A 21,562-nucleotide genomic window follows, 5' to 3' on the forward strand; every position below is an offset into this window, starting at 1 on the left:
CATGCATGCATGCATTCATGGAGAGTGTATTTAAGCTCAGCTGGAGAGCAGTTCACCTTCATTCCTAAGGAGTGGAGTTTTATCCTAGGGGGAGTTAACCAAGTCATTATTTACACACTGTAATTAGAGGCTTTTTTCTCCACCCTTAACATTGTTAAAGGTGGGTGAGATATGAGAGTAAATGGCACCCTTTGGAGGAAGAGCAGGGGTCCTCAGGCTGAGTCTTGGGACGTAGATGTACGCCTTGCTCCCCCTCTGTGTAAGGAGACACACACGTCTTGCTGGGTAAAGGTCTGGCCTGTGTAAGGGCCTTAGATGTCTCTGATCCCTGCTCACTCATTGTGCACATTGGAAAACTGAGTCTTGGGGTAGGCAGCCAGCCCAGGGAATCAACAGCAGAAATAGGACTGAAGGCCAGGGTGCTGAGCATTGCTCACGTCTACTAGGACTTGGTAGAACTTTTAAGCATCAGCATTATTGGCAGAATGATGTGGAAATTGTGCTCAGAAACAAAGCCGCCATACTCCCAGGCACCTAGCATCAAGGCAGACTGTCCTCCGACATGCCTGAAATGGCATCTCTTTGGGCCTCAGATCCACTGGTAAGTTACTTGGTTGCGTTGTCTTAGGCTGCAAGCTTTAGTGGCAACAGTACCAGAACAAGAGCCAAAAAGTTTTCAGACTAAGCTCATCACTAAAAATTGTGTGACCTTGGCCATGCCTTTCCTTCACCTGTGTGCACTGAGTTCTTTCTGTGGGCCAGGCATTGTGCTAGGGCTGGGGATACAGATGTGAATAAAACAGACCCGGGCCCCGTTCTGTGCCTTGGTTTCCCCATCTGGCCACGGGGCTCTTGTCAATGCCAAGCGTGATGAGGTGGGCATGAGGTCTTTGAAGAACTGTCAGGTGAGACCCAGAGAGGAGAGAGAGAGAGAGAGAGAGACTTGTTTGTTTCTGAAACCTCCCTGGGCAGAGTCTGCAGACACATTGGCCTGGCCAGACGTAGTAGCAGGATCAAATAGGAATAAAGCAGAAGAAAACCAAGGGTAGTAGAAGATAGTAATTTACAAACTTCACTGCTTTGGAGCTGTTTCTTCAAATTTCATGTTACACCATGTATTGGTTGCCTATGGCTGCTTTTGCTCCTGTTGCTTCACTACAACAGAAGTTTATACACTCCTTGGGGTCAGAAGTCTGAAATCAAGGTGTTGGAACAGTCAGATTCCCTCTGAAAGCCCCAGGGGAGAATCTGATCTTTGTCACTGCCTGCTTCTGGTGGCCATCGGCATTCCTCGACTTGTGGCCACATCATTCCAGCTGTACCTCTCTGGGTGCATTGCCTTCTCTCCTCTGTAACTTCTCTTCTGTCTGTCTTAAATCTCCTTTTGTCTTATAAGGGTACTTACTGCATTTAGGTGTCACTCAGATAATCCAAGGATGAGCCTAGTCTCAAGATCCTTCACTTAATTACATCTGCAAAGACTCTTTTTCCAAATAAGGTCATATTCACAGATTCAGGAGATTAGGACGTGGACATATCTTTTAGGGGGCTACCGCTCACCCCACCACAGAGAGAAAGAGGCCTAAGTCTGTATACATCAGGCAAAAAGCAAAGCTGTGTGTATTGAAGATGGGGAGTCTTAGAGCCTTGCTCAGCACTACCATCCCCATTCCAGCCTCATAGGTGTATCTAAGAGCCATTGCTGTGGAACCCCTAGACCTTCAAGGAACATACTTTGAGAATCATTGCCTTAGAGAAAGGCCAGCTGTCTTAGGGAACTTCTTGGGCAGGGATCCACTTGGTCTGGCTTCTCTCCTGGTCAGCTTGCACAATTAGTAACCGGTGACCACAGATAGCAGGTACTTACTGAAAAATATCCTTTTAATGCTTGACTTTGGATTTTATGTTGAAGTGTGACTCGGGTTAAATATAAAATTCATAGCATATCTTGAGCAACTATTTTGTAGTTATCTATATATAAATCTATTTTACAGCGACACAAATAGAATAGATTATGGAGTGTCAGCATGTAGATAGATTCCGAGTGCTTTTTCACTAATATACCTAATGATTCGTGCTGAGAATATCCAAGGGCTCCACTGTACATTTAAATGGATATAATTAAAATAATGAGCTCTATTTTAAAAAATGATACATGAAAAAAAAATTTTAAGGAAGTTAGAAGGAGCTGCGCCACTAACTCAAAGTGATATAAGTACTTCTGTGATTCCATTGTTATTAGGACACCTAATTAAATGCAAAGCATTTGAGAAAAGCAACATTTGGGCTTGTAAATCTAAAGCCTGGAAGTCGGGGAGAGGGGGAAGAGAAGGAAGTTACCCACGCCTTTGTCGCGGAAAGGACTCGGGGGCATCACGTTTAAGGGAGGGGATGGTTATGTGCTGTTGTGCCCTTGGGCGATAGAGGGCGGCTCACTGGTCCCCATCTTCTGTGAACTCAGTCAGGAATCTGGCTGGTCATGCAGCTGCAGCTGTATTTGCCAGTGTGAACTCTGATTTGTTTGGGGTGGGAGATGTGGGTACAAGAACTAGGGAGAGGCTGCCTTTTCATGGGAGAAAGACATTCCCCTGTGCCTGACTCTCAGCTCCAGGTGTTAAGGGCACTCCAGGTGACCTGAGACTCTGGTGGTTCAGTGGAAAGAACAAAGGATGGGGAGTCTGGAGATGCGAGTTCTAGTTTTGACTCTGCTACACGTCCTGTGCCTTTGGAGAGGGCCTCTCCTGTGATGCATTCATGCCTGGCCCTGTTGCAAATGGGTGACCATCCATTCTAGAAACCCATCTCAAGGATATACTCTGCTCTTCCAGTGGGCCCCAGGGAGTCTTAGGAGGCATATGTCCCAGTGCCTGCTTACTAGAAGGCAGGTATCCTTTTGGTCATTCAGCAAATATCGTATTTATGGAGCACCTAATATAGGCCTACTGGATGCTGGGTATAAGAGGTGCACAACACTCCCAAGGGCCCCCCCTACTTAGGACAAGTGCAGTTTGGTGAGCCAGTGTACAAAGCATTTTCAGGTAACAGGGCTGCAAAGGAAATAAAACAAGGCAATGAACTAGAAGCTAGACTGGAATTTCGGGAAGGGGATGAGCGAGTCAAGATGAGTTCATTAGGACACAATGGGAGGATGGCTGTCAGAGTCACCTGTGCAAGGAAGATGTGGCATTCAGAGAGGGAGTCTGACTCTGCCTCAAGCAAGTCAGGAAGGCTTCCCAGAGGTGAGGATGTCATCATGAACCAATGTCGTCATCATCATGGCAGCTGCCATTCGTGGAAATCCACTCTGTGCCCGCCCCCGCAGCTGGCAAGAGTCATGGTCCTTCTTTAACAGACAAGGAAACAGAGGCTCAGAGAAGGGAGTCCCTTGCTCAGGGCTGCAGGTGTGGGGGTGGGCAGATGAGAGTTCCACCCAGCCTGCCTGACTCCTACAGCTCCTCCCTTCCCCTCCCAGGATGCCATGATGGTGGTGAGGACTTGAGAGCAGGAAGGGACACTGAATCTTTTCAGATGGCATGGTCAGGTGCTCTTGAGGCCTCGGGTGGAGCTTCAGAACACTGGCTGTGAAGAAAGCCGGGGTAAGGGAGTTCTGGGCCGGGGGCCCCATCTGTTTCATCTCCTTCCGTCTCTTTGCCCACTGAGCATCAGGGCCCTGACCATTAGCACCCATGAGGTCTTAGCTAGGAAATGGGAATGTCAGCTGCTTTCTTTACCCCCCAGCTTGAATGTGAATACACATCATTCACTATCAGCTTCATCAGCATGACCACCTCTGCAGCACTAGACAAAGTCCTTACTCCCTCACCGCCTATATCCCATTACTGAACAGTGGTAGAGCTGGCATTCAAACCCTCGTTGGTCTAACTCCACAGCCCATGTGCTAAACGCCTGTGCCACATAAACTTGCATCCTCTGCACATGCCCTTCCCCTGCCCGCCATAAAAAAGACAATAGGTAGATAACAATGAAACATCTCCACTGGTAGCTTACTGTTCTAGGTCCTATGTAGACATTACTTTGTTTTGCCTTACAGCACTGTGGGGTGGGTACCGTATTTGTCCCCATTGTATGGATGTGAAGACTGAGGCTTAGAGGAGTCAAGTCACTTATGTAGGAACCTGCAACTGGCAGTTTTGAGATTTGACCCTAGGATGATCCAACTTCCAAGTCTGGTGCTTGGCCCATTTCACTCCCGCCAGGCCATCAGCCAGTCTGCTCCAGTGCTTCTCGTGACGGGGAGCTCACCACCTCCAGGGGATCCCCTTTTCTTGTTGGCCAGCAGCAGGAATCACCTCCCTCTCTAAAGCCACACCTGTCCTCTTGTGACTTGCTGGACCTGCCAGTTCTAGTTATGTCTTAGGCGTCACAGAACTTGAGACTTCTTTGCCCTGTGGTGTCCTGCAGCTCGGCAGGGCCGTGTTCCCCTCTGGGGGGCCAGGGGGACTCTTGCTCATGATATTATCCCCCACAAAAGTGGCAGCAGCCCGGAAAGCCAGGGAACCTCCTGTCCTCCTGCTCACCCATGAGCACCTTGGTTTTGGCTCTGGCTCTGTTCTGGATGCCGAAGGTCAAAGGTGGGTGATGTGGGGCAGCCTGGGCTGTGGGTGAGGAGGCTTCCCTCTGCGAGTTTCTCTCCCAGTGCAGGCTGCCTGCATCAGGTGCCCGTCCCACCTCGTACCACCCACATGACTTTGGGTACGTTATTTCACCTCTCAGTGCCACAGTTCTAGACTGTAAAGTGGAACTAATACCAAGATTTCCTTCCTAGAGTCATTGCTAAGGATGAAAGGAATTAGTATGTTAGAACAGTGCCGGGCACATAGGAGGCTCTGTTTAAGTGTTTCTTAAGTAAATTAAGGAAATGAATTCTGAGGCGATTGAATCATGCAGTTTTACACTTTCTTACCGTGGAGAAGGGCAAAAGCTCAGACAGTATGTCTGGTGGCCCTGATGGGACAGACGCATGAGGAGGAGGCGCCACTGGGTGCCAAAGAAGCTCTAACAGTGTGTCATTATTAACAATGGTCATGGTGACCGTGTCTTGAGAGCAGTTCCAGGCCAGGTGCTGTGCTGAGTACTTTCCATGTGTTCATTGATTAAAATCTGCATGACAACCCCGTTAACTCCATTTTGCAGACGGCGAAACTAGGCTCAGAGGTTAGGTGGCTGGCTTGAGGCCCACAGCGAGGAAGTGGTTGGCGCGATAGCCCTTGCTCCTGACTGATTTTCCCAGCATGCCTTTTCACTCGTGTTCCATCCATCTGAGTCCTGGCCTCCTGTATGAGTCATCTTGGGCTGCTGTTAACAGAATGCTGTGGGATGCCATGCCTAATGCCATAGGCTTAATTAAACAACAGAAATGTATTTTCTCACAGTTCTGGAGGCTGGAGGTTGTGATCAGGCTGCCAGCACGGTTGGGTTCTGGTGAGGGCTGCCTCCTGGCTGTAGAGGGTCACCCTGTCACTGTGTCCTCACGTAGGGGAGAGAGCAATCTCTTTCCCTTCTTACAAAGCCCCTCATGAAGGCCCCTCCGATATGACCTCATTTAACCACACTTAACCTCCCAAAGACCCTTTCTTCAGATCCAGTCACACTGGGGGTTAGGGCTTCACCATCTGAATTGGGGGCACACAGTTCAGTCCATAGCACCTCCCCATGGCCTTCCTCTATCCTCTCCTCATTAGATGGGGGTTTCCCTCTCTATCTTTGCTCAGTTTCCCAACCTTTCTCCACCTTGGATGAAAGCTGAAGCTGAGAAGGACAGCAGATGTGATTAAACCCATGCTCCTGTGATAAACAGGGCTGCTGAAACCCAAAGAAGAGAAAATTCTTGCCCAAGGCCACACAGCAAGCCCACTGTAGATACGAGGACTGGAGCCTGGGTGCCTGAGTCCCAGTCCAGTGCCCCTGCTGTGCTGCAGTTGGAATGCTGGCATCCCCTGTCTTGAGTCTGGGCCTCAAAATTCACAGACCATGCTCTCCTCTGGCACGGTGGAGAGGCTGGCATGGCCAGGGCAGTGTCTCTGGGCCTGGAACATGACTCGATTTCCCAGTATGTGCACGCCTCAGCTTCCCCGCCTCACAGACAGCAGTCATGGGGATGCTTCCCTTGTCAGAAGGATGTGGGGCCCTTAGGATGATAACATGGACAGCTGTGTTGAAAGGAGGATGCTTCAGGAGTGGATGGCAGGGACCTGGCTTCCTGCCTTGGCCTGTCCCCGATTTTACGTCTGGCCTGAGCAAGTCACAGCTCTGCTTTAGTCCTTAGTGTCCCCCTCACGAAGGACGTTCAGTGACCCACGCCCTGCCCTCTTCAGAACTGACATCATTACCTCGAGGATGTTTTCCGATGTTTAAAGAGCCCCCTCCATGCCATAGTGTTGGCTCCATGACATCTCAACCTAGTGAGTCTTTTTGAATTGGAGTTTCCCATTTGTAAAGCAGGAGCGGGGAAGAGCCTGGACGAGATCCCAAGCCTTCTCGCCTAGGAACGAAGGGAACAGCACTGGATATTGTGTACATCAAAGCACTGAAACCCTTACCGCGCAAAGCGTAGTTTGAGGCCCAGCAGCCCGGACCCCACCTGAGAGCTTGTTAGAAATGCAGAATCTCTGAGTGAGGCGTGGTGGCATGGTGCCTGGAGTCCCAACCACTCGGGAGGCCGAGGTGGGAGGGTCGCTTGAGTCCAGGAGTTTATGTTCTGCCTGCGCAACATAGTGAGACCCATCTCTAAAAAGGAAAAGAAATGCAGAATCTCAGGCCCTACCCCAGAACAGCTGAGCCAGAATCTGCATTTTTTTCAAGATCCCCAGCTGATCTGTATGCACACTGAGGTCTAAGAAGAACTGATTTCAACCAGCTGGAGGTGCCCTTTTAGGTCACTTGTAACTCCAATTATGATAAGTGCAAACAAATAAGTGGCAAGTGAGGCAACTGGGCACATCTAGACCTCTTGAGACTTCAGCTTCCCCAACTGTAAAATGGATGGAGTTGGAGGCTTTCTTGCTCAATGGTTTTCAAACTGTGTTCTTTGAAGCCTCAGGGTTCCCTGAAGGAGCCTCAGGGGTAGCCGTGGGGGTTGTGTTGGAGGCTAAGGGGGCCGGGGGCCCTAGCATTCACTATGCACACAGCCTGGCATGTCCCTGTGGTGCCATGGGCTGGTGGGCTCCTGTGTCGATCTGGAGGAAGAAGCTACTGAACGGAGTTTCTTCTTTCCCAGGGAGCGCTTGAAGCGCAGCCAGAAGAGCACCAAGGTGGAGGGCCCAGAGCCAGTGCCAGCCGAGGCCTCGCTGAGTGCCGAGCAAGGAACGATGACGGAGGTGAAGGTGAAGACGGAGCTGCCCGATGACTACATCCAGGAGGTGATCTGGCAGGGCGAGGCCAAGGAGGAGAAGAAGGCGGTCAGCAAGGATGGGACCAGCGACGTGCCTGCCGAGATCTGCGTGGTGATCGGCGGCGTCCGCAACCAGCAGACCCTTGGTGAGTGCCCAGCGTCTGTGGTCAGGGTGGAGCCCAGGGTGGGAACATGGAGTCAGAGTCCTGGGGAAAAGGGGCCTGGCGCCTCTGCCCCCTTCCTGGCTGAGAGAACCTTTGCTGGCTTCCCTCTGCATTCAGGGAGAGATCTCAGCTTCTTAGACTTGCCTTTGCTTGTGCAGTTTCCGGCTGTAGAGCTCTTCTTTATCTGCTGGGCAGCAGGACCCTATCCATCCATCAATACCCTGTTTAAGTCAAATGCCTGGAGCCTTCTGGGGGCCCAGTGAATCCCTTTGTCTGTCTCAGGGCTCCCATACCCTTGGGGGGTCTCGCACAGCCCTTACTGCTCAGTGTCCTAAATGCCTCTCTGCTTTTCTCCCTCCTGGAGGGAGGGAGATCCCAGTGCCAGTGCTGCTCAGAGCAGATACCCCATCAGGATTGGATCAGTGACAGATGGCGCTTCCCCTGCCTCTTCTGGCCTGGGCCAGGCCCAGAGGAGCTCTGTGGAAACTCACATCTTAGCAACAATTTCTCTCCCTCCCGTCTCCAGCATTCACCAGGGATAACCCTCAGGGGCCCCCTGCACTGCTGCCAGGTTCACAGACTCAAATGCCCACGAGGCGCAACAAATATGTTTATTTAGCATAAATAGAGATGAGCCAACAGGACAGGTGGTGGGGACCGTGTCCAGTTAGAGAACGCACGCCGCGTGTGTGGAGGGCGGCTGCTGCTCAGCTGCTGCGCTGACGGTTGCTGGGTGGGGATACGACTCAGCGTTGCCACATCTCTGGACAAATCACATGCCAGAAATGAACATTTTGATGGGAGTTCTTTTGGCTTTAAATGTTGGCAACCAATTGACCTTTTGAAATCTGCCAAACAAAACATATCTGTGGGTCAGACTCCCTGTGGGCACAAGTTTGCAACCCCTGGTCTGTGAAATAAAGTCCTCATTCCTGTTATAGAGGCCTTGCCTGGTCTGGCTCCAGATTTCTGCTTCCCTCCACACCCTCCTCCACGTTTCCAAGGCTCAGTGTGTTCTTAGAAGTGCTGCTGCTGTCCCGGCCTCTGCTGCCTTCCTGATCCAGCTCTGGCTCACCTCCTACTGACTTCCAAGCACCTCCATCCTCTGGGCGCACATCCTGTATGTGGCACCACAGCCTCGTTTCTGCAAGTTTAGACTCACGTCCTGGTGCCTTTTCTTCCCAACTGTTGAGAATCATCCTCAAACTCCCTTTCCCAGCTGTTCCCTGCTGGTTGTGACCATCTCAGCCCCACCTGGGTCATGGCAGCATCCTGCTAACAGCCATGCTTTTGCAGCTTGCCTGCCCTCTGCCCTGGCTGCCAGGAGGCCTTGGCCAAAACAGAACACCGACCATGTTGCTCCCCTGCTTATAACCCTGGGACTCCCCACTGTCTCTAGAGTCGAGGCCAGAGCATTAAGAGCCTCTGTAACCTGAACCTTCTAGCCCCATTTCTTGCTTCTGGTCTTCCCAGACCTTTCATTCCAGTGTAGTCTGCTCTTCCTGTACTTTGTGTATGCTGTTGCCTCTCCCAGGAATGCCTTCCCCCATTTCCACTTGCCCAAATGCAACCTATCCTTCAAGGCCAACTCCAGTGCCACCTCCTCCCAGAAGACTTCTTTGGTCTCTTCTGGTGAGAGTGGGCTGTTTCTACCCTGCTCCTCAGTTGGTGCACTTTCTGCTTTCTTTTTAGATTAGAGGGGCCCTGTCTGTGCCTCTCTCTTCCATGAAAGTGGAAACCCCTAGAGATTGGGGCTCCAGGACCTGCCTGATTTATGTCTCCATGTTCCCTGCTTCCACTCCGTAATACCAAACAAAGTATTGGTTTCTGGGAGTGGTGATGTTGACACTGGTGCTGCAACTGTCAAGGTGGGGCCAGGTTATGCTGCAGTAACAAAAGATCCTGAAAGGTACAAAATATCTTAGTAGCTCAAAACCACAGCAGTTTATTTCTTGTTCACACTACACGTCCATTGTGGGTCAAGAGGGAGCTCTGCTCCCCTCTGGTCCCAGACTAAAAGCTGTCATGTAGAATGCTGCCAGCCAAGTGACAGAGGGAAAGCACGCTGTGGAGAGACCTACGCTGGCAATTAACTGCTGCAGCCAGAGAGAGAGGTGTTAATTCCGCTCACAGTCATTGGTCGGAACTAGTCACATGGCCCCACCCAACCTCAAAGAGGCTGAGAAATGCCATCCTCCCGTGTGACAGAATAGGGGTGAACCAGGAATGTTTGGGGAGGCGCAGGAGTGACTTAGGCCAGTGTGGAATGAGAGAGTGAGTATTTTCAGGGGCCTGCGCTGACGTTCCTTCATCCGTATTCACTCCCTGGGGCCAGGGACTGTGTTAATCACTGGTGGATTTGTTAGTTAATGGAGAAGACTTGCCATTGCTCTCTTTGGTATCTGTGTGTGTTAAGACTCATTAGACCCAGTGGCTGTTTCTGCCCTTCACTAGGAGATACCCAGGGAAGGATGGTTGAATCTGAATCCTGGGATAGAGCCAGCGGTCTGGATTCAGTGGGGAAAGCCTTGGGCAGCTAGGCCAGGGAAATGCTGGGAATCTTCCTTAGGCCAGCTGCCTGCACAGTGAGAGCCCCAGGACCCGTGAGCCTCATGCCAGCCACCGATGCTGATTTCCAGCTCAGCTGCTGCTCAGCAGCAGGGTCCTTGGCCTCGCTGTGCCTTAGTGTCCTCCTGTGTTAAATGAGGCATGGTCCCCATCCCGGCCACCTCATGGGCATGGCCATCCAAGGCGGCAGTGGAAGGAAACAGTGTAGCCTGAGGAGAATGAGCTGGGATCCTTGGACTGGGAGTGAATCCAGCCTCCTTGACTTAATAGGTGTGCTACCTCGGGCCCTGTCTGTCTCAGTTCTTACAATTACGAAATCATCAGGCTCTCTGAATATTCAATGAGATAATGTATGTGAAGTGCTCAACATTGTGCGTAGTAAACAAGTAGCTAGTATTCTCAGTAGTACTAATATTAATAGTATAAAATGCCTCTTCAAGAGGAAGGAATAGTCATTGTTTCTGCTTTTTCCAATCTAAGAAGTAAGCCATTGTGATATATTGAAACGATGGGATGGGGAAGAAAGTCGGCGCAGGATAAGGTGTTAGAAGACAGGGGTTCCAAGTGGGCTTCAGTTTTCTCCCCTGAGAACTGGACTGGGAAACCTATCTGGACCTTGGTGTTCCTTCTAGTACTGCTTCCCTCCAATTCAGGGACTTTGAGGATCTTGTAATCTGCTTTCGGCAGACCCTTGTGAAAAAGATTTAGAAGCCCCAGTGACAAGGGACATGTGGAGCTGCCATGGTGGAGCTCTACAGAAGCAAGGCCAGAGTGCTCCCTGCTGTCACGGCAGCTCATCTTGCATGCTGGAAGTCAGGCTCTTCTGCCTAGGGATGGGGGTTTTCTTCCAAGGGTCAGGCTCAGAGGAAGCTGGCTTGGCCTCATCACCAGGAAAGAAAGACATTTAAAAACAAAATCAGTGTTAGGGTTGAACCTTTTGAACTCCTCTCATCTCAAGATGGCAAGTAGATTCTAACTTGTGGGTTAAGTCCAAACAGTTGCTACTGGCTGTAAGGAGTTCTCTGTTGAGGATTCTAAAGGGTGGCATGATTGATTGTTGATGTCTGCCCTGGATGTAGAGGTGGGCAGTGGAGCTGTGCGTGCTGTCAGTTTGGTACCCCTGACCTCCTTATTTTATAGAGGGGCAGACAAGGCCTGAGGAAAGGATGAGAGTTGCCCAGGGTCACCCAGCAAGTTGATGACATTTTCTTTCGTGTTATGAAGGGCCTACTCCACCTCACAACACCTACCTCCCACCTGCTTCTGAAAGTGTATCGAGGGAAATCTCTCCCAGGGACCTGGCTGGGGTGGGATGCTGGTTAGAGCTTGCTTTTAAGTGAGCTCCTGCTGCAGTGTGCATTCATTGTCGTGGTCGCTGGGCATGGGGGGTTAACGTGTTCCTGGGGCACTTGGTGGGGAGTGCTGGGTGCTGTGGTGCCACGGGCCTCCTGAGTACTTTGCTCACCCAGCCTTGCTCCGGGCTCAGAGACGGGCTCTGTTGCTGAGTAGAATAGTGTTCCTGTTCAGTCACCCAGGGCTGCGCCGTGAGGGAGCCTCCCCGAGTCCACACGGGCCCTTTAATAGCCATCAGACAAACAATGTTCCCAGTGACACAAACATTATCCAAGGCACTTCCCATGGAGGAGCCCGGGTCATGGACACGCAGATGGCATTGGCAGCTTCTCCTGCTGGAGTCAGGAGGGGCATCAGTGCCCAGGAGGCTGGCTGCCAAGTTTGCAGTGGTTGCTGCTGCTTCCCTGCTGCCCATAGAATTCCCTGTGCTGAGAAGGGTGTCTCTCACTCCGAGAAAGAAAGTCACCGCCGTTGGAGCTGGTGCAGGGTTTGGGGGCAAGACCAAGAGCTTCCTTTTAGAGTAAGAAGAGCAGAGATGATAGATACTAAACTTCATAACTTTGTTGGATAAAAGCAGAAATGAAAGAAAGGAAGTTAACAGACGTCTGCACCCACCTGACAGGCTGCATGAACAGCTCTGTACGGCAGCCCCAAGAAGGAAGGGCAGACCACACTTGAGGTTTCAGGGGCTCCTCTAGGAGGAGGAGTAAACACAAGGCACTACCATTGCTCCTGCGGTGCCAAGGGCCTCCTGAGTACTTCGCTCACCCAGCCTCACTCCGGGTTCATGGCAGTCCCATGTTCATGGCAGACACTGCAAATTGATTTATGTACATTTTCCAGTTGATTACTGTACATTGTACTGTACATTGTACAATCCTTCTCAACACAGTATGCCAAGAGGTCTCTGCCAGTCAGCTAGAATTGAAAAATTAGAAGTGGAAACCTACTTGCCATTCTTTTTGATGAAGATAAGGCAAGTTGGGTTTACAACAATCAGAGCATCCAGCCCTTAGACTATTTCCTGGTTCTAAGAGATAAGGATGCCCACATCCCATTATGGTGGTCCAGGTGTACTGTCAAGCAGTGGGTACTCTTTCCTGTGCTGTGAAACCACTGGTCCTTAATCCTGAGGTGTTTACTAATGAGGGAGTCCAGGGAGAGCAGTAGGGGCCCGGAGACCCGAGACTTAACTGAGTTTCCTTAGTAGCAGTGCAGGAGACCGTGGAGGGAATGAGTGGCCCAGACTTGACTGCTCTTCACATGAGGGACAGGGACCAACTGGGTTATTCCCCGATAGTGGAGACCTGAAGTGGGGGGATGTTGGAATCTAAATATTCACAATTTATAGCATTTTGCAAGGTGCACATGGAGCAGACACATTGCAGGGTGTCCTAGCCAATACGGAGAAGTCTCCAGGAGGGGATTTCAACTCAGTAAAAGGAAGGACTTCATGTGATCATGGGAACTGTTTGGTAACTGGACATAAGCATGTGAGGGAGTGAGTTTCCCATCCTGACACAGGTGATCAGGGAGGGTCGCTGGACAAAGTGCAGGAGGGGGAGTCAAGGATAAGATAGATGGGAGACTGGATTCTGCAAGAATGTTTGTTTGTAGGCAGCAAGCTTTCAGGACCGACGTACAGAGGTGTTCTCACACACATAGGGCAGCCCAGAGAGCCAGGAAAACGGGAGGAAGGAGCTCCAGCCAGGAGGCAGCAGCCAGGCTATGGTGCTGGAAGGAGCAGCAGAAGAGCTTGACAGTCATTCAGACACAGCCACGTGGGTTTCAGCCTGTGACAGACCCAGGCAGCGTAGGTGCCAGGTCCTGCTTCATCGTGCCAGCTGATAGTTAGTTTCCTGTTTCAATAGGTTGTTGGCAGGGCCTCACACAAGAGCCTGCCAGAACCAACACTCAGCTCTTTGCTGCAGCCACTCGGAAAGGAGGAGTTCTGGCCACCCTCCCAGGCGCATCCTGTCTCTGCTACTGACGCTTCCTCTTGTGGTCTGAAGGGTTAGAGGGTCCCTGTTAGAAAGGGCCCCTGGGCTGTAAGTCAAGAGCCCAGGGTTTACCCTACGGTGGGGCCTTGGATAAGCCCCTTAACTTCTCTAAGCCACCGTGTCTTGAATGGTCAGTAGGTAGAATAAAAGTCTGCCCCTCTTTCCAGTAGAATTGTTGGGGGCAGAGTGATGTAACAGGTATGGAAGTGTTTTTAACAGGGGACAAAAAACGTAAAACCAGTACCACTACTATCAGCTGAAACCTCAGGACGTTGATACCTCTGGGGTTACCTCTAGAGTGACAGGAACCTAAAAGGCCAAGGTTTTCAAACATTTGTTTTTGCTCAATACCTCCTAAAAGAACTTTGAAAACTGTATATTCTTTTTCACATGTTTGAGTTGACATCTAACGTTTTTATCCAAAGTTTAAATCATTGCACAGGATATAATTTCCAGGATATTGTGTAAAAAAAAAAAAAAAAGGTGGCATTTTGGAAATAAAACTGTGAACCAATTTTCAAAATGTATCCAAGGGAATCCAAACACTACCACTATTTGATATCCACCATCATCACTTCAAAAACATATGAACAAGCCTATCTTTAACAGTCAGAAATTTTACGTCTTTCCTTTTTCTCCTTGAGCTCATATTTCCAGTCCACTGCCCCCACAGGGTTTTATCCTAATGTAAAATATATTGTTTATGCTTGAAAGTCTTTTATTGATCACTGCTGCACACTCATCGCCGTAACAAGATGTACATAAATTGAAATTGAAATTTCTAAAAAAAAAAAAAATTTCCTGGGATCATAAAGCTCTACATTCTGCAACTTTTTTTTTCCAGATTGAGTTGTTATTAGCATACAATTCATCAAAAATAAATTTAGGTAAATAGTAAATGTAAAAGTAAAAAATTATTGAGAATGCATCTCTTAATGAAATGGATAGGGCTTCATTTCTTTCTCAATTGGCTCATGTATCTGTGAATTAATATTTCTTATTGCTAGAAGGAGACAAAATTCGGCATTAATTTAATTCGTGTCTTTTGGTTTTTGTAGGTCTAAGTGCTTAGAAAGCTCAGTCACATAAATAAGTAGCTGGCAGTGGATAGAGTTTTGTTTTAGCAGTGTCACTCAATTCTTTGAATTCCTTCCAAGTTGTATGCCAGAAATCACACGGGGGTCTATCATCAGACGATATTTTTAATGGTGTCTTCGCTGACAACTCCATTAGATCCTCCTCTAATTTTGTTGAGAGCAGAGAGTTGGAAGTCACCCGATTCGAAAAAGGAGTAGTTCTTGGTCATTAGATCCACTCACTTTCTGAGCCCGACACCGGTATTGTAGGGTCACCTCTTTGCTTGGAGCCCCAAGGTTTTCATCTCTTGGGACAGGCACCGTGGTAGGATTAGGGGTGGGTGAAAGGATTGTCTTTTGTTTGTAACGTGGCACAAGGGTGAAGGTGAGAGTGAGAAGAACCAGCGAGTGGGGCCTCCCACCTGCCAGATTCTCTGGCACATTGATTTTAGGAAAGAATACATTTAGAAACTGATGATTCTCTTAAGGCTTCGTAGACCTACTTACCCCTTGGGCAGCCACCACACACCCCCAGGAGATTTGTGCTTCACTCGGAAGACCCTGCTCCAGAGGACATTTGGTTTGAGGCCAAGCCCCAGAGCCTCAGGAAACCCACTTGTCCATGACTTCCCTGTTCACATCCCCTGTCCTTCGGCAAGCCCTGGACCCAGCTCCTGTTGCATGTTTGAACAGAGAGGGCTGGACACACTCCTAAACATTTGTTCTCTGAACAGTGGCTCCTGAGATGCTCCAAGCTAAATATGGGACTGTCCATTGTAAGGAACCAGCCTTCTGTCCCTACCCTTGTGTTTTTCTTCTCTCATTCACCGGCTTTGGATTTCTATCTTGTCACATTTTGTGTATGATGAAAGGTGTCTGAGCTTCTCTAGACGTGGCTGGGTGCAAAGGGTTGCTACCCCACATTCTTTCTCAGAAGCCTGCATCCTCTCCTAGGCATCTTCCCAGCGTCCCCCTCTGTGACCTCAGGAACTAGACCCCCTGTCCTCACCTGGTCTGTCTGATGCTCTGGGAGGGAGCTAAGCCAGGTGTTTAGGGAAAGTGCTCAGTGGGAGCTGTGAACTCGGATTTGTTGGGATGGCGGCTGTTGCATCACTTGTGATAGCAGGAATGGGGAGAGGAAAAGTGCGCTCCTGCCTCCTGTGTGCTGGTGAGCCCTGCCAGCCATCCCTGGCAGCAGTCCCAGGGCTCTCAATAGGGGACTCTGGGGAGTCCTATGGCAGCACCAGACATAGTGGGGGGCTCTGCTGCCCTGTAGCATTTAAGGAAAGTGCCATGACTGAAAGGAACACACAGCTTGCTTGGCATCCAGCAGGTGACCTGGGGTGGTGGCAGTAGCATGGCTCTGGATCCCCAAGGCCTACTTTGAGCCCAGTTCCTTGCCAGCCACTAACTGAGCTGATGCTCATCCTTGCAATGGATGTTGAGTTGCCAGCCTCTTGAGGACTTCTGGGAAGATGGTGGACGGAAATGAGACCTGGTAAAGGTTCTATCTCTCTCTTTCTTTTTTTCTTCTTCTTCTTCCTCTTCTTTCTCTTCTTTTTTCTTCTTCTTCTTTTTTCTTCTTTCTTTCTTTTTTTTGAGATAGGGCCTTACTCTGTTGCCCAGGCTGGAGTGCAGTGGCATGATCACAGCTCACTGCAGACTCGACCTCCAGGGCTCAAGTGTTCCTCTCACCTCAGCCTCCCAAGTAACTGGGACTACAGGTGTGCTCCACCATGCCCAGCTAATTTTTGTGTTTTCTGTAGAGATGGGAGTCTTGCTGTGTTACCCAGGCTGGTCTTGAACTCATGAACTCAAGTGATCTGCCTGCCTTGGCCTCCCAAAATGCTGAGATTCACCGCGCACAGCCCACAAGCACCATTTCTTCCTGGTGCTTTCCAAGAGGCTAGTTGTGTGGCTTGGGAGCAAATCAGATCTGACCGACCTCTGGTGCTATGCGTTACCCCTCTGGTCCTCACTTTCCTCATCTGAAAAATGGGGATAATAATCACCTTTACCTGCTGGAATTTGAGGATGAACTGAGCTGGTGTGAGAAGCCCCTGAGCCAGGACCCCGAGCCCACTAGCTGGCTGCATGAACTGGGTGAAATGCTGCGCACAGCTGCCCTAGCCTCTGCTTCCTCACCCATGCCATGGGGCAGAGGTCAGTCTGCATGGAAACATTGCAGATGAAGTGAGCCCAGACTGGTGGTGATGGTGATAGCCATGGTTCATAGAGGAAAAAAGTGGCTGGGATGAACAGAAGAGGGAGTGTGCTGGGCAGGGAGTCAGGCATTGGGGCTGAGGACTGTCTGAGCTGAGTCCCCAAGAAGGCCCTCCTTGTGCCACTGCATCAGTCTGAGTCTGTGGTGGCCACCGGCCAGGGGGATGCATGGACACTGCACCCGTGGACCACATCTCCTCGGAGGGTGATTTTGCTGGAGGGTTTTTGGGTAGAAATTGTGTGTTCTAATCATATGATGAATAAGAATATAGAGAAAACACAAAACTGAATTCGGGGAGCTGTTGGCCCATGGCTGCTATATTCTGCCGTGTGCCAGCCTCCCTGGGGAACATGTGGATGCCCCTTGGCCAGCACAAGGTTTTTAATGAAGACGTAGGCAGTGTGATCTTGTCCACGCTTCTCAAAGTGCAGCCAACTTCACCCCTTCCCTAACCTTCCAGGCATTCTCCAACTTTAAGGGCTCTTTCTGATTTCTTACGTAATTCAGATGGAAAAGCGCCCGAAGGCAGCCCCCACGGTGGATCTGTGCGAAGCCGGTATTCAGGGACCTGGATTTTTGACCAAGCATTGAGATATGCATCTGGTACGTGATAGCCAAGGGGTAGTGCCTGATCTGGGGCCAGTATGGGTGGGGGCACAGCTGGACACAGCCATCAGCTACACACCTGAGTAAGCAGGGCCTGCTAGCATCTCGGGGTAAAGAGGGGCCGCCTTCTTCATCCCCTGTCCTGGCTACACGTGAGCAAATCTGACTGGGACCCTGGAAGTACTGGACTACTGGAGGGACGATAGAGCATGTGGAAATCTGGACGCCTAGAATGTCCAGAGCATTTTGGCAGCACTTCCTATGGGCCGCAACTCTGAAACAGGCCAAGGAGACAAAAGGGTTCTAAGCCAAATGTGTTTGGGAGACCCTGGGTTAAACAGTAGCTGACCTCTCTCCCTGCAGGACTTCGCAGGGCCTGCAGCTGCTCCTGTGCAGTGGCCTCCCCAGGACAGGCCATGCCACGAGGTCTCCCTCATGCACACTTGGCCGTGGTCCTCTTTTTGCTGGGGTGCATTCAGGAAGTTGGGTTCCAAAGAATAAACTTCGGAAAATGCTGCTAGTAACAGCAGCTGACCTGTATCGTGTGTCTGCTGTGGACCAGGCCCTGTGCTAAGGAGCCACCACGTTATCCCTCACAACCCGTCCCCCTGAGGGGTGTTCAGTGTTACAGAGCGGAAACCTGAAGTGTGGGTGGTTCCATGACTTGTCCAGGGCTCCCTCTGCTGGGACGTGGTGAGCCAGGGTTTGCACCCAGGTTTGCTGGCATCGCTGCACTGAGGGCCGCCCCTCTGGTGAACTCTCCCCATGCCCCGCCTCTCTGGCCCCATCACATAGGGGAACCTGAAGCCCAGAGTCGGGCTGAGCGAGGCGCAGGCGGGGGCCCTGGGCTTTAGGCTGAGTGAGGGACAGGCGGGGGGGAGGGGCCCCTGGGCTTTAGGCTGAGTGAGGGACGGGGAGGGGGGGCCCTGGGCTTTAGGCTGAGTGAGGGACGGGGAGGGGGGGCCCTGGGCTTTAGGCTGAGTGAGGGACAGGCGGGGGGGCCCTGGGCTTTAGGCTGAGCGAGGGGCAGGCGGAGCCCTGGGTTTTAGGCTGAGCGAGGCGCAGGCGGGGGCCCTGGGCTTTAGGCTGAGCGAGGGGCAGGCGGGGGCCCTGGGTTTTAGGCTGAGCGAGGGGCAGGCAGGGCCCTGGGCTTTAGGCTGAGCGAGGGGCAGGCAGGGCCCTGGGTTTTACGCTGCATGAGGGGCAGGCTCAGGGTCCCTCCTGCCAGCACACAGTGCTCAGTCCAGAGACTCCGTGTGCCAGACAGGCTGCCTCACTCTGCATTGGGGGTCAGGAACCAGCCGAGGAGAGGCTGAGGAGCCATCATGCCCCCCATGACTCCCTCTGTCGGGTGACACCTGCAGGCAAGGCTGCATGTGCCCTCAGCTCTCCCACAGCTTGGGGTGAACTCCATACTGCCTGCCAGTCGGGCCTTGGCTTGGCTGTAAACAGTATCTACTCCACTGACTTGGGCCCCCCACTGCAGTTGGGCCAGGGTCCTGCCTCTGTGCCCCCAGGCCCTGCATTTGCTGCCCTAACGCCATCATCCTGCGTTGTCCCCGTGCCAGCTGGCCTGAATGCTTCCTATTAGACGGAGGACAGGGAGCGCACCTTCCTCATTGCTGGGCCTCAGTGCCCGGCACATTGCGGGCACTCGTAAATTCTTCACTGGTTGAAGGGGAATTGGCAGAAACTGCTGAAGAGTGGGTGGAGGCAGCAGGAAGAGAGATGGAGGCAATTACTCAGTGACAGATGAGTACAACAGCAAGACACCATGGATTTATGGAGCCCTCGCTGTGTGCCAATCACAGGGCTAAATACAAAGAAATATGCAATCTGATCTTTGCCCTCCACGTGATTGTATTTTTCCCTGTGTGACAAGGGTAATACACATACAAACCACTAAATAACAGACTACTAAATCCCACGCTGGTGTTAGGATGACAGCGGCCCTTGGAGTGACCCACAGTAGTACCAGTGGCACCGGTCCCGTTCCTCAGTACCTGTGGTGTGCCAGCCGACTCACATGATGAACCTCGTTGATACGGACCTCAGTCATGAATTGTAGGAATCAGAGTCCGGTTTTGCAGGTGGGGAGACAGAGGCTCGGACAAGTGAAAGGTTGTGTCGGAGATCAAAAAAAGGATGTGTCCGAGACCAAACAGATAAGGCAAACTTGTCCAGCCCACGGCCCATGACTGCGTGTGGCCCAGGGTGGCTTTGAATGCGGCCCAACACAAAGTCATAAATTTTCTTAAAACATTATAAGTCTTTTTGTGATTTTTTTTTTTTTAGCTCATTAGCCATCATTAGTGTTAGTGTATTTTATGTGTGGCCCAGGACAATTCTTCTTCCAGTGTGACCCAGGGAAACCAAAAGGTTGGACCCCCCTGAGCTAAGGGATAGCAGAGCTGAACTAGGCTTCAGACTCCACATCCAGTGCTCTACCAGCTTCGCTTCGTGCCTCAGGTACACACTCAGGAAATGGGCCTCTGCTTCCAGGCAAGACTAAGAGAGTAGGAGTTGATGATCTTCACCTGCACAGAGGGTCTGGTCTTGTGCTGGAAAGTCTTCATGCAAACTCAGTCTTCACACCAACACACTTGAATCATCCGCATTTTTCCCAGGAGGAAATTGAGGCCCAGCCAGTAAACGGCAGAGTTAAGACTCTTATCCCAGGTCTGTCTCTCCCATCCCCAGATGCTGGGTACCAGAATTCCCTGGGGACCTTGGAATAGGCAGGTCTCCACCCCAGCCACTCTAGATTGCTAAGCCTGGAGTGGGCCGGGGCCTCTGCATTTGTCCACACTCCCTGGCTGTTCTGTTAGGAAGAGCAAGGCCTGGGCCCAGGTGGCATCAGGCCTTCATGAGGGCTGATTTAGGTGGAGAGCAGGCAGGGTCTCTGCCCCTGGGGTCCCTGCCAGGCTGGATCTGAGGGGCTCTTCTTGGCTTCCTACCATGGGCCTTTGCTCTGGCCTCTACATGGGCAGGCTCATCTTTTAACCTCTCTGCAGTGCTCACTAGGAGCTTGGCCAATTCAGTCTCCCTGCTCCTGGGAGAAGGGCCTGGCAAGGGGCTGGGGGGGCCAGGCATTTACACCATGTCGGTCTCTGTGTGTCTGAGGGAACAAGACAACTCCTCAGCAGGTGTGTGTGGGGGGATCCTCTCCTTGCCGAGCCTGTCTAGAGTAGGGCTGGGCACTTCCTACAGGGAGTATAGGGCTACCCCTACAAGGTAGGTGCATGTGGTCCCATTCTGCAGATCAGCAGACTGAGGCTTCATGCATCTAAGGAAATTACCAAGGTCATGCTGCTGGTAAGTGACAGAACAGGGACAGGGACCCAGGTGTGTCTGATTCTGTCTTAATCTCAGTCCCATTTCGGCAAGGAAAACGGGTTGCTAGAAATTATTGTAATGCATTGAAGTAATGATTTCCTTATGTGGATGCAACTTATTCCTTTCAGAGCACTTTTATGTTCATTTCCTTTTTCCCCTCAAGGTATAGGGCTGAGAATTAGCTGAAGAAGTTACCTTCTCCATTTTACAGGCTTGGAAACTGAGGCCCAGAGATGGGGGGGTGCCTTGCCCAAGGTCACCCAGAGAGTGGGAAGCAAACCTGGATCTAGACCCAGGCTTCCTGACTTCTAGCTTGGTGCTGCCTCCTTGTCAGGCACCATCTCTGCCCCTGGGACAGAGAGTTAGCCACACTTGTAGGTATCGCCTGTGGGTCCTGGGACCTTGTGGTCACAGAGGTTGGGTGACCAGTCCTTTCCTCTTCTGTTTTCCAGGGTCTTATGAATGTGGAATCTGTGGCAAGAAGTACAAGTATTACAACTGCTTCCAGACCCACGTGCGGGCGCACCGAGGTGAGAGGAGTGTCCCTGGGGCAGAGCCCAGGGGCCGCACCTCCCACTGTCTGTCTGTTTCCCATTTGGGCCCCGTGTGGGTGACCCCAGAGGCCGTGACAGCTCCAGCCTTTCCCATTCTCCTCCCACTTTCATCAGTAGGACAGGGTGCCAGGCAGGAGAAGGGAGGCCTCCTGATGCGGGACAGCTCGGGTGTGGGAGGGGAACTCCGCAGGACACACCAGACCTGTGCCCCAGGGCACCCCCTGCTCCCCATGGGCCTCATGCCTCCCAGAACATCTCATCACTGCTCGGTGTCAGTGGCCCCCACAGGGCACTTGCTGGGGTCAGTGTGTGTGTTCCTCATGACAAGCT

At 51.3% G+C, this 21,562-nt stretch overlaps 1 protein-coding gene across 36 annotated transcripts in view; it reads left to right on the forward strand.

Annotated features, from left to right (window-relative positions):
- The window catches only part of ZNF618 (zinc finger protein 618), a 177,688-nt gene that overhangs the window by 105,078 nt on the left and 51,048 nt on the right, over positions 1-21,562 (forward strand). For 21 of the 36 annotated variants that reach the window (XM_054502095.2, XM_063649819.1, XM_063649817.1 and 18 more), the window contains 3 exons: positions 7,238-7,497; positions 17,244-17,339; positions 21,131-21,208. In XM_054502095.2, the coding sequence (XP_054358070.1) occupies positions 7,238-7,497; positions 17,244-17,339; positions 21,131-21,208 (434 nt within the window). The remainder of the gene's footprint in view (positions 1-7,237; positions 7,498-17,243; positions 17,340-21,130; positions 21,209-21,562) is intronic. The other 15 variants (XM_054502107.2, XM_054502097.2, XM_063649823.1 and 12 more) reach the window with 1 other exon arrangement.

This window comes from Pongo pygmaeus, chromosome 13 (genome assembly GCF_028885625.2).
Source record: "Pongo pygmaeus isolate AG05252 chromosome 13, NHGRI_mPonPyg2-v2.0_pri, whole genome shotgun sequence".
Taxonomy (NCBI): Eukaryota; Metazoa; Chordata; class Mammalia; order Primates; family Hominidae; genus Pongo; species Pongo pygmaeus.